This window comes from Schistocerca serialis, chromosome 9 (assembly GCF_023864345.2).
Source record: "Schistocerca serialis cubense isolate TAMUIC-IGC-003099 chromosome 9, iqSchSeri2.2, whole genome shotgun sequence".
NCBI classification, from domain to species: Eukaryota; Metazoa; Arthropoda; class Insecta; order Orthoptera; family Acrididae; genus Schistocerca; species Schistocerca serialis.
In genome coordinates this window covers 393857296-393870744 of record NC_064646.1, presented here as the reverse complement: position 1 = coordinate 393870744, position 13449 = coordinate 393857296, and the positions used below count along the sequence as shown (strand labels likewise).

Below are 13449 nucleotides of genomic sequence, written 5' to 3'. Positions count from 1 at the left end.
ATGGTTGTTTGGGAAGATGAAGCTCATCAGTTGCTGGAAATGGTCTGCAAGTGGCCGAACATAAACATTTACAGTCAATGATCGGTTCAGTTGGACAAGAGAACCCTGTCCATTCCATGTAAACATACTTTGCAAAATTACGGAGCCATCACCACCTTGCAAAGTGCCTTATTGACAGCTTGAGTATATGACTTCGTGGAGTCTGTGCCACACTCGAATCCTACCATCATCTCTTACCAACTGAAACTGGGACTTATCTGACGAGCCCATTATTTTCCAATAGGCTAACGTCGAACCGTTATGCCCACGAGGCAAGGAGAGACGTTGCAGGCGATGTGCTGTTAGCAAAGGCACTCGCGACGGTCATCTGCTGCTATAGCCCATTAACGCCAAATTTGGAAGCACCAACGAATACGTTCATCGTAGTCCCACATGGATTTCTGCGGTTATTTCACGCAGTGATGCTTATCTGTTAGCACTGACAACACAACGCAAACGCCGCTGCTCTCCGTCGTTAAGTGAGTGCCACTGCTTTATCCGTAGTGAGAGGTGATACCCGATATTCGCTATTTCGGCACACTCTTGTCATTATGGTTCTCAGAATATTAAATTCTCTAACGATTTCTGAAATGAACTGTCCCATGCGTCTAGCTCCAACTAACATTCCGCGCTGAACGTCTGTCGATTCCAGCCGTGCGGTCATAATCAGTCGTAAATCTTTTCGCATAAATTAACTGAGTACAAACGACGATTCCGTCAGTGCACTGCCCTTTTATACCCTGTGTACGAGACAATACCACCATATGTATAAGTGTGTATCGCTATCCCGTGACTTCTGTCGCCTCAGTGTACATAATCTCGTAATTTATTCATTAAGTGACAGTGCGAAACTGTATCGACATCACGTCTGGGATTCATCTCCTATCCATGTCTTCTCTCAATATGCTTCTCAGCACTGCACCTGTACTGATGGTGCTGCAGTTTCAATCCATAGTTTCCTGAAAGAGGTGATTGCTCGCTGCTTAGCTAGATGTAAAACGCATCTGCCTGTTGCTCTGAAACACAGGTTCATTGCCAGCGTATTAGGACAAAGATGTATGCCGCTATACCCATAATGCTTGTGTTACAGAGCGAGCGGCTGATGCGGTCGGCCTTCGGCGGTGACTGGCCGGATGGCGACGTCCGCTGCTGGCGCCTGGTGCACATGCTCTGCCTCAGCACCTCGAGGGCCCTCAGCCTCAAGATCTGCGGAATCTACACGCTTTCCAGGATGACTCTGCTGCAGGTGTGTATCAACCGGGTTCACGCATCGACGTTATGAGTGCAGGAGGTAGGTCAGTAACTGTATGCAGCGAACTGGAGATGCTTGTCCTATACAGTACGCAAAGCTTACTAACATGATAAAGATATAATTAAATGTTTTAGATTTTTTGACATAACAACGTACTAAAACTGTGTTTTTTATTCCAGTCTTGGATTACAATATAAAGTACTTCGACGATAATCTTCAGATCTACAATATAAAAAATATACAACCAGTGGGCAGTCTGTATTTCAAAATAACACAGTATTTCCTTTGACGATATACTCTGATACAAACTGCGAATTTACAGATAAAATAAGGTCCTAATGTGATAAAGTCGTAATGGCATCGTCAAAACATATAAATTCACTCAGAAAAGCATCGTCAAACTAAAATATGGTGTAAAATAGGCGCCGGCCGGAGTGGCCGAGCGGTTCTAGGTGCTTCAGTCTCAAACCGCGCGACCACTACGGTCGCAGGTTAGAATCCTGCCTCGGGCATGGATGTGTGTGATGTCCTTAGGTTAGTTAGGTTTAAGTAGTTCTAAGTTCTAGGGGACTAATGACCTCAGCTGTTAAGTCCCATAGTGCTCAGAGCCATTTGAACCATTTTTTTTTTTTTTTTTTGTAAAATAGGCCCCATCGTCCACACAGTCATTTTTCAGCTGGCGTTACTGTACAAAACATACTGAAGTTCAGTAGCCACCAGAAATGTGCTTGTCTATATGCTTTATAGATGTCTCTACTGTGGGCTTAGATTTATTCTTCATTTACGTAATAACCATACTATGATGAAAATACAGTAGGTAAAATACATATAGCACACTTTCAAATTTTGATAGTTACTGTAGAAACCAAGTGTAGTAAAATAAAAGACGAATACAGTAACATATAAAATTATTTATAGGAAGTGTATAAAGGTAATAGGTTTTGACACTTTTTTGGTGAGCGTATTTATATGTTTTCACGATGCCATTACGGGTTTTATTACATTAGGACATGGTGTAGAACAGTTATGTTTTACCTTACTTTATCTGTAAATTCCCAGTTTGTGTCAGAGTATATCGTGACAGGAAATACTGTATCGTTTTGAAAGATAGACTGCCCACTAGTTGTATATTTTTTATATTGTAGCTCTGAAGATGGTCATTACTGACTGAAGCCGGTCATCGTCAAAGGACTTTCTTCTTCTTCTTCTTTCGATTTCGGCCATCTTTGGACCACGTTCAACAATTCACTTGCCCGGCTTTTTGATCTTTTTTTCTCTCTTCCCAATATTTCCTCATCATTTTCGAGTGGTTCCTCCTCCGCTCTTCCGACCATTTCCTGTTATTATTCTTTAGTTTCGTTTCTTCTGGAAAACACTTAATTTCGTTCACTATTTGTCTAAACTTTTCCCTGTCCCTGATTGACTCACGGGTGACATTAAAATAGGCCAAATCCTTTTTCACCATCTGTATCCATTTATTGTTGGTTTTTTCGTTCCTGTTACTATGTTCAAACACTTTTCTTGTTAGTCTGTTTCCATCCATCCTCGACAGGTGACCATAAAACTTTAGTCTGCGTTTACGCATTGCCTCACTCACTTTCTCAATAGTTTTGTATATTTCCTTATTACTCTTTAGCTTGTACTCTTCTCCAATCTTTCTCGGTCCTAATATTTTTCTCAAAATTTTCCTTTCTTTCTTTTCCATGTTTTCTATTTCCCCCTTTTTGTTAAGAGTTAGGCACTCCGATGCATACAGGCATTCTGGTCTAATGACAGTTTTATAATGTCTTAATTTAGCTTGAATCGAAATGTTTTTTTTGTTATATATGTCTTTGGTTTTTTGAAAAGCAAATTCCATTTTCCTTGCTCTCGCCTGGTTTGCACTCTTGTCTAAACCATTCACTTGAATTATTTCACCTAAATACTTAAATTTTTCTACTCTCTTAATATTGCCGTATTTAGTAATAAGATTTTTCTTGTTATTTCTATGATTAGACATATACACGGTTTTTTCAAATGAAATCTGCAGTCCAGCTCTGGCCGAAACTTCTTGTAGTTTCTCCAGGTAGTTCTGAGCTATTTCTTCGTTTTCTGTAATTATTGCCAGATCGTCTGCAAAAGCTAAACAGTCCACTTCTATTTTTTCTTTTTTTGTTCCAATTCTGATGTCATTCTTGGTGCCTTTGAGTTCTTCTTTCCATATTCTCAATATCTTTTCCAGTACGCAGTTGAAGAGGATTGGGGATAAACCATCACCTTGTCTAACACCTGTTTTAATTTCGAACTTCCTTGAAATTTCACCCATAAATTTAACTTTGGCCTTACTGTTTGTTAGCGTCTGTTTGATAATTTGAATTGTTTTCGTATCGACCCCAAATTCTTCCAATACTTTCAGTAATGTTTCTCTATCTACCGAGTCGTATGCTTTTTTGAAATCTACAAATACTATTGCAAATCTCTGGCCTCTTGAGATTCTGTAACTAATTAGTGTTTTCAGGTCAAATATTTGTTCAACACAGGATCTACCTTGTCTAAAACCTGCTTGATATTCACCTATTTTTTTATCCAGAACTGGCTCCACGATTTGAAGTAATTTCCTTGACAAAATTTTGTATCCTACTGGTAGTAGCGAGATCCTTCTATAATTATTAACATTCATCTTATCCCCCTTTTTGTGTAGTGGGTGTATCAGGGCACACTGCCAGTCTTCAGGAATTCTTTCTTCGTCCCAGATCTTCTTAAACATATGTTCCAAAACTTGTGGGAGGTTGGTATCCATTATTTTTAGGATTTCTGGTACTATGGAGTCTTCACCTGGGGCTTTATTGTTTTTTAGACTGTGTATTATGTGTTTTATTTCTTCAGCGTCTGGAGGTTTTGACTCGGTATTAGTATTTCGGTGGTTTTCAAAACTCATTTTATCTTTGGGTGGTTCACAATTTAGTAGATTCTCGAAATATTTTGCTAATATTTCACAATTAGTCTTGTTTGTCAAACCTAGCTTGTTCTCTTCATCTTTAAAACATAAATTTGGGGATTGGTATTTGGTTAGCTGTTTCCTAAAAGTTTTGTAGAAATCTCTAGAATTATTTCTTTTAAAGTCTTCCTCAATCTGTTCTAGGTTATCCTGAAATTGTCTTCTTTTTTTATTACGGAAAAGCTTAGCTGTTTCTCTTCTCTGGATTTTAATTGTCAAGATCTTGAGGATCTTTTGTGGAGTTCCATTTCTGCCACAATTTCTGTCTCTTCTCCAGGTTCTCATCACATTCATTGTCCCACCATGGATGTCTTCTTACTCTTTTCACGAGACAATTTTCTTTTGCTATTTCAACTATTTCGTTTTTGATCTCCTCCCATCCCGCTTCCTTATTTATTGTGGATATGCCATCGCTATCTTTGTGCAATGCTCTTTGAAACCGTTGTTTAATTTCTTCATTTTTTAACGTTTCTGTGTTATATTTTGGAATTTTGTAAAAGGTTTTCTTCTCTTTTCGAAATGGGAGTGGTCTGAATTTAATCGTAGTCAAATAGTGGTCTGAATCAACATCAAGGCTTTTCAGCACTTTAGTGTTTTGAATTTCTTCTTGACAATGAAGTGAGATAGCCACATGGTCAATTTGGAATTCTCCGAGAAGTGGATTTGGTGATCTCCATGTTTTAGTTTTTCGGCTCAGCTTTTTGAAATGTGTTGTCATTATTTTCAAGTTGAAATGCCTACATACCTCTATAAGCCTTTCTCCATTTTTTGAAGTTCTTTTGTGACCTGGGAAGAGGCCTACTGTTCCATGGTATTTTTTCTCCCTTCCTATTTGTGCGTTAAAATCGCCTACTAACATTTTTATGTTCTTCTTTGAGCATCTATCCAGTTCCATTTCAAGTATCTCCCAAAATTCTTCAACTTTCTCCGGGTTATTTTTGTTGTCCTGGTTTATGGGTGCATGGCAGTTGATTATAGAGTATCCTTTGTTTTTACATTTAATCTCAAGAATGGATAGTCTCTCAGAACTCGAGTAGAAGTTAGTAACTGAATCTAAAATTGAGTGATGTACCAGAAATGCTGTTCCCAGGTATGGCATTTGTTTCATTAAGATTTTACCTGGTTTTCCTTTAAATAAACGATAGTTTTCAAAATCTAAAGCAGTTTCATCTAAAAACCTTGTTTCTTGTAATGCACATATTAAAATTTCTTTCTAGTTCAGCTTTTCAATCAATAATTTCAATTTTCCTACTCTAATTAGAGAGTTTACATTTAGGGTTGCAAACATAGTTGCTTTCTTAAATTTCAGTGTTGAGGGCTGCATACATGTTGGTTGGGGTCCTCCAAAATCCTTTGACCCCTTTGCATTGTTTCTACGAACAACGGAGGATTTGCCATTCGGTCTACCTCTTGGAGTAGTGTCTATCTTTGACGACGTTCCCATCATGCTTTGCAGTAATTGTTGGATAATAAATTGGGGGATCGGGTTGCCCCGAATCCGAAATTAAAACCAAGGTAGTAAGCCCTGGAGTTAGCTCTTCCGCTCTCTCTGCCGTTGGGAAATTGTTCCTCTTCCGCCATTGAGACCGTTGGCTGGGTTTCACCTAGTAACCCTAGGCAGGGGCCCTATGACAGGGTGCTACCATCTGGAGCCGGACGGACCCTGGTTTTTTTACGAGGTTGTTACTCCTCCCCCTCCACACTTCCCCATCCTCTTGTTTTTAGATGGGCCCGGGCTTGGGACCGGCTTGCGGCGGTGTTCAAAGGACTTTCATTATGATCAAACGCTGGAATAAAAAACATTTGCCATTACCAGGATCACTGTTTGTATTTGCGGCTACGTCACAGATTGTGTTACCAGAATCAAACGAAAAATCGAAATATAAATAGCTCTGCATCTGCACTGGGTGTAGCGTTTTTCCAAAAATATTTTGGGCGGCCGAAAATTCAACTGAAACCCTACAGACCGGAGCTACGTATATTACCGGCAGTACAGCACAAGGCGGCGTGCTGATAACGGCTGCTACTTGTCATTCGCTCCAGTGCATGGCAATAGGCTCCAGTTTGGACACCAATCGAAGCGACAGAGCGAAAAAACTAAGATTTTGTCTGGGTGCCCAGACAAGTGAAAATGCGAATGAAATTACTCTGCATCAATGGCGGCAAAGTAAACGACCGACTCTTGCAGTGGCCACGAACCAACAATACCTCAAACTCTCTTCACCATGCAACCAGAGACCGACCGCTCCGCTGCAGCAGAACTCAGTCAGTCGTGATCGATTAGCAAAGCTTTCGCCAGTTGTGGCCTTACAACAAAGTCGTCTAGACTCTTATTATCACATTCCGCCAACATATGTGCCAATAGCATCCTTTCCCGCCAATTACCGACGGTGACTGCAACCGTGTGCTGACGTAACAGTCGAGGAGCCTGTCACAGCTTCAGCCAGGGCTTTGCATGGGAAACTTTCCAGCGACGTCCGCCCCCGTCAGCTGAGTGATCAGCGCGGCGGAGTGCCACGCCAAGGGGCCCAGGTTCGATTCCCGGCTGCGGCAGGAGATTTTCTCCGCTCAGAGACTCGGTGTTGAGTTTTCCTCATCACCATTTCATCCCCATCCCCGACGCGCAAGTCGCCCAATGTGGCGTCGAATCCAATAAGTGCTTGCCCTCGGCGGCCGAACTTCCCCGAATGGGGGACTCCAGGCCCAAAATGCCGTACGCTCATTTCCGTTTTTTTCAGCGACGGCCGCCAGAGGAGTATGGTAATTGGAGTGTTATGTGTGGCTCCATTCTGTTGGCTATTTCGTGGCGCTCGGAGACCATTGCTCCGAAGCGTTCCAAACAATAGCACAGCCGTAGCGCCGAGCTGGTGCGTTCCTGCCCCAAACATGAGGCTTACGCAAGAAAACTGACTCCAGCCATTTTAAAAATAGCGAGTGACCATCGCTCTGACCCCTGAGATCAAAGAGAAAGCTGCCAGCCACAGGATGCGACTCCGTCCGCAATTCTGAGTGACCGGATGTTTCCCCTGCCTCCTGACAGTTTGCTGCTATTGTGAGTGTTTGGCCCTCTCTCTGCTTAAAAGTTTCCACTCGACTCCGACATTAAATGAACAGAATTTTGATACGCAAACATCTTACTCTCAATCATGTACATTCCGCCACATGGCATCCGGTTACCTACCTTGCACTCCGTCTTCAGGCCCCAAATGGCTCATCGGGACCATCCGTTTCGTCTTCATCTGTGGATGCGAACAGGAGGAGCGTGTGTTCAGCACACCGCTCTCCCGGTCGTTATGATGGTTTATTTTACCGGAACCGCTACTATTCGGTCGAGTAGCTCCTCAAATGTCATCACGAGGCTGAGTGCACCCCGAAAAATGGCAACAGCACATGGCGGCCCGGATGGTCACCCATCCAAATGTCGTCCACGCCCGACAGCGCTTAACTTCGGTGATCTCACGGGAAGCGGTGTATCCACTGTGGCAAGGCCGTTGCCAATTACCCACCTTGCATGACATTAATTTGCGTGTATGCAGGGATTTTTCCTGCCTCGAGATGACTGCGTGTTATTGTGTCGTCTGCATCATCATCATTCATCCCCATTACGGTCGGAGGAAGGCAAGGGCAAACCACCTCCACTAGGACCTTGCCTAGTACGGCGGTGCTGGTCTCCTGCATCGTCCCCTACGTTCCTCGGAGTACGGGATCTCATCATCATCATCATACAAGTTCATATTTTAGAAATGTAAGGTAGGCTGGTTTGATGGCCCTTAATAAATGTATGAAGAGGCAAGAGGGCCTCCTGTCTTATAGCATCTTAGTGTGGGCATTCTGGCAGCGTTTTGCGAGTTAGACGGTGCTGCTCGTGCTCTCGTACTGCTGCCGCTAACGCCGGATTCCGTGCCGCACTTAGTTGGTATCCTTCGTCTCTGTTCGCAATATTGTCATGAACTTTTATTTAGATGGGTTCCGTTATGATGCTGTCAATTGCCGGTTGCTCGGTGAGGCGCATTTGTGTTCTAGAACTTGAATTTATGGTCTTCCTTTATGCTACACTCTCCTATCGCTGATTCTTCTGTCTGTCACACTTGCACATACCTGTTGTGCTCCTCGCAGCGAGTCGAATTACAGCTCTGCATTTGCCCAATATGCTGTTGGCCACATACGGAGGCAAATGGCTCTGAGCACTATGGGACTCAACTGCTGAGGCATTAGTCCCCTAGAACTTAGAACTAGTTAAACCTAACTAACCTAAGGACATCACAAACATCCATGCCCGAGGCAGGATTCGAACCTGCGACCGTAGCGGTCTTGCGGTTCCAGACTGCAGCGCCTTTAACCGCACGGCCACTTCGGCCGGCACATACGGAGGCAGTGCTGTATATTTCCCGTACGTTTACTTTTAGTGGAGTTTTCACAGAGTCAAGCCTCTCTTTCGTCTTAGGCAGTCATCGTTAGATGGTTTTTATGTTGGAATGCAATTTTAGCTGGGAGCAGTTCAGGGTATGGAAGGAAAGTGAGTCTCTTGCCGTCTTCTTCCTCTTCCCAGTTTCGAGTATCTTGTCTTTTCTCGACTGTCCAACTAATCTGTGATTGATACTATCAATTTTTGCATAAAACTTCTTTCAGGTGTTGTAGTTCGTGCAATAGGCACTCTTCATCGTAGATGATGTCCACGTTATGTACCAGAGTGGTCAGAACTGACTGTCATTTAAAAACTTTGTTGCAGGAGAAGCAGCTATAAAGAAGTACTAACATTAATAATTCAATAATTTCAGCTGTTGCACCATGTGATAATGTATTTTGATGAGGAGACTATTTTTAATTATCTCAAAGATTTCATCCACTGGGTTGTTGGTCTAAAGATTGGTAATATGAAAAGAAGCAAACCTAGCTCCTTTTGGAATGGTAATTTATCTAATGGCTCAGCTATCTCATAACAATTTGACCCAATAATATTTATGAAAAGTTTAATGCGTTTGTAGCATTGTATTTAATTCTTTAGAAATTGTGGCCTGGGGTGTTAGTTGCATTAACAACTGCTCTTACTGGCACATTTTCTGTGTGTATTTTAAACTGGGCACTAGGTATTAGTGTCAATAGACTCATTAGTTTCAGGGAGCTATTTTTCATATGTATGAAGCAAAAAATGAAAATTTTTATTCGTGTTTGGAAACTACTGGTACGACCGGACTTCATCTCTCCCTTCTACCGTGTGTCTCTCTCCTGTGAGCTTCCTACAGGTGTCGCTGCATACCCCATATATGTCGCCATTGGTTTCTATTTTCCCACACTTATTCATCATCATCTAATCTTTCTCTTTTTCTTAGGGACGTCTTTATCGGATGTAACCAGGCCGCCTTCTTTCTTTCTTTTCTTCTTCCCTGAACATGGTACATTAAGATCTTCTTTGGCCATCTGTCATCTGTCATTTGGATTACACATCCATACCAGGCAAGCTGCAATTCTTCTATAGGATATGCCTCCTTGAATCTGAGTCATTTCCTTGATTGTGCTTCTTACGTAGTCTCGTCAAGGCATTCTACTCGATCCTACGAGTCCACTTCCACAAATGTTAGTTTCTTTTTTTTCCAGTAATCTTCAAGCACTCATATCCGTAAGTTGTTTTAGGCTCTACGATGCTGCTATAGAGCGCCTTCTTTACTTTGTAATTTATCGTAGATGACTACAACAGAAGTTTATCTTCTGCATTACTAGTTTCCCATTATCTACTGGTTGCTGTATTTCTCAACCATTTCTTCTGTCTTCAGATAGGATGCTACCCAAATATTTACACTTTTTACATGTTTTCATTTACTGGCCAACAGCTAATATTCTACCTACATTTCTCTACTGCACAGGTATTCAGCTTTATGAAAGTTTACTTTCATTCCCCACTAATCAAATTCTTCTAATAATTTTCTTAGCATAAAGCAGCATCCACTTCTCTACCCATCCCTATGTGATCATACGTGAAGAACGAGGCGTACATACATGAATCCTTTGTTGCCTGAATACCCATGCCTGCACATTTCCTACTCCACAAGTCTAAGACATTCTGGGTGTATATTTTCAAAAAATATACAGACAAACAGTGTCCTTGCTTCAACCCTTCTATAATTTTTAAAGACTGCGAGGAAATGTTATTCCTTACTTTGATTACATAGTCTACAAACTTGTATAGGTTGTATATATTTCTGTCACAGGTCTTTTCAAGCCCTTTCCCCCCTCAGGACTTCAAACACTTTCTTCAACAGCACTGCGTCATATGCATTCTCGAGATCTTGGCTATTCAGATTACTTTCCAATCTCTTTGCCATTAGTAGCCCAAAAATAAAAACGTTGTCATTACAGGATCTTCTCTTCTGGAATCCCCTTTCCTCTTCAAAGTGTTTCAGCATCCCGTCTGCCGTATCTTTTAGGACCTGACTATAGAACCTACCAGTCTAATTTGTATCACATATTCTACAATAATTTCAACATACCTTCTTACAACCTTTCTTATTAATTGGACTTAGATACGCCAAATTCCATTTTTTGGACATTTCTTCTACCTCTAGCATGCAAGCATTAAACAACTTGAAACTTCCTGGCAGGTTAAAACTGTGTGCCGGACCGAGACTATAACTCGGGACCTTTGCCTTTCGCGGGCAAGTACTCTACCAACTGAGCTACCCAAGAATGACTCACGCACCGTCCTCACAGCTTTACTTCTGTCAGTACCTCGTCTCCTACCTTCCAAACATTACAGAAGCTCTCCTGCGAACCTTGCAGAACTAGCACTCCTGAAAGAAAGGAAGGTAGGAGACGAGGTACCGGCAGAAGTAAAGCTGTGAGGACGTGGCGTGAGTCGTGCTTGGGTAGCTCAGTTGGTATAGCACTTGCCCGCGAACGGCAAAGGTCCCGAGTTCGAGTCTCGGTCCGGCACACAGTTTTAATTTGCCAGGAAGTTTCATATCTCATTCTGGATTAAACAACTTACTGAAACATTCCCACACTGAGCACATACTGCGCAAATTCTGTAGCTATGTTTTCTGGTCCAGGAGATTTTCGTTTTTCATTTATTTCACAGATCATCCTTATACTGTTATTACTCGGTCTACATTTTCCAAAAGTAATTCATGCACTACTATGTCTTTATATCTGCTTCTCTCTACCGTGAGCAGTGACCTGAAATTATTTACCAGTCTATAATGCCAATAACTGTTATATTTGCTCTTTATTTCACATTTCTTCTTAAATTCTCCATTATTTTACAGGCTTCTGCTATCTTTCTAATCCCATGGTTCTATCTACCTCTTCACATCTCTTTTTCCATATCTCATTTACCCTATGAGTAAATTGTTTTTTAACTTCCCTGTTTATTTCCATATAGTTTTTTCTGTCCTCCAGGTGTCCCGTCCTCGGTCGATTGTTACAGTTTTTCTTCTTCGCTTGTACCTTTACCGCTGTCTACTGCTCTGAGATTTGTTTTCTTTCTTCTCTTTGTTGATCCAGTGCTTTCTAGGCTGACACATGAACGCATCTTTTAAACTGTTCACATTTTTCTTCAACATTTACACCTCCACCAAAACTTTCCAGTTTGATGGCTAGTTTCAGTTTATAATGATATTTCGAACTTTAATCTCAGAGACAATTGACTTTATACTTAACAGCATTCAAAATTTTAATAGGAACACTATCTTCCTGATGTACTCCTTACCTCCCATGGTGGGGACACAATCTTTGCTGCACGCAGAAAGCCACATTCTGGGCCTCTCCATACCCTTACATGGTTCACTCTAAATCTAGAATGTATCTCTTGTATGGTGTAATCTATAACTGTTCTGTGATCTCTTGATTGACTCTGCCATGTCTATTCATGTATTCACTTATGGGGAAGAAACCATTTAAAATTCTCAAATCATCCAAAAACAGTGTTATTTTAAACGAAATATTTGAATGCCTTTGAAATATATTCCATTTAACAATCAGTGACGAACATTTCCTTTTACCTGCTTTGGTTATTAGAGAATTGAGGAACAATTTACGTTAATGCTATTGCAGATTACATGTTACTAATTAAAAACTCCTTTAGTAGTAATAGCAATGGAGATTATTTTATTAGCATTACTGTAACTTAACTTACTCACCTTCATTATCTTTAATTGTGCCAGTCGCTAATTTAGTGTAACAAATGATTTGGCATTGAGTTGTGTTAATTTACTAAGGAGACAATGTTTAAATCCTTTATTAGCATTAAATTTCTGTTTTTGAAAAAGCTGTATTAGTTCTTTTGACGACTCTGTCATAAACATTAAAACCTAACTCGAGGTTTGGAGCACCATCATCATAATGGGAAGTTTTTATATTTTCTTTCTGGTAGTTATTAACAGCCCATCTAGCGTCTTATTGTGCCCTTCAGTGATGATATTCTGTTGTTTCTGTATACAGGATCTAAATGGTTCAAATGACTCTGAGCACTTTGGGACTTAACATCTGAGGTCGTCAGTCCCCTAGACTTAGAACTACTTAAACTGAACTAACCTAAGGACATCACACACATCCATGCCCTAGGCAGGATTCGAACCTGCGACCATGACAGTAGCGCGGTTCCAGACCGAAGCACTTAGAACCGCACGGCTACAACGGCCGGCATACATTTACAAGCATAAATGAAATCAAATTATAGAGGAGTTGCTAAGTTACATTGTTACAATTATTGTCCTTCATACAGTTTAAGGTTCAAAAATCCTCTTTACTACACAGGTGTCTAATATCCTTCTTAACCAAGTTAACTTCACAGCTACGTGTGCCACATTGACTCGGAGCCTAATATTTACCTTTATGTAATTTGGATTACCATTTTGCAATAAGCACAACTTACCTGATTAAATCTAATATATACCCCCCGTGAACCATGGACCTTGCCGTTGGTGGGGAGGCTTGCGTGCTTCAGCGATACAGATAGCCGTACCGTAGGTGCAACCACAACGGATGGGTATCTGTTGAGAGGCCAGACAAATGCGTGGTTCGTGAAGAGAGGCAGCAGCCTTTTCAGTAGTTGCAGGGACAACAGACTGGATGATTGACTGATCTGGCCTCGTAACACTAACCTAAACGGCCTTGCTGTGCTGGTACTGCGAACGGCTGAAAGCTAGGGGAAACTACGGCCGTAATTTTTCGCGAGGACATGCAGCTT

At 41.4% G+C, this 13449-nt stretch overlaps 1 protein-coding gene across 1 annotated transcript in view; it reads left to right on the top strand.

Moving 5' to 3' along the window:
* The window catches only part of LOC126419644 (odorant receptor 83a-like), a 160189-nt gene extending 151177 nt beyond the window's left edge, over nucleotides 1-9012 (top strand). The window contains exons 7-8 of the mRNA XM_050086833.1: nucleotides 1130-1285; nucleotides 8998-9012. Coding sequence (XP_049942790.1) covers nucleotides 1130-1285; nucleotides 8998-9012 — 171 coding nt within the window. The remainder of the gene's footprint in view (nucleotides 1-1129; nucleotides 1286-8997) is intronic.
* The last annotated feature ends 4437 nt before the right edge of the window (nucleotides 9013-13449 follow it).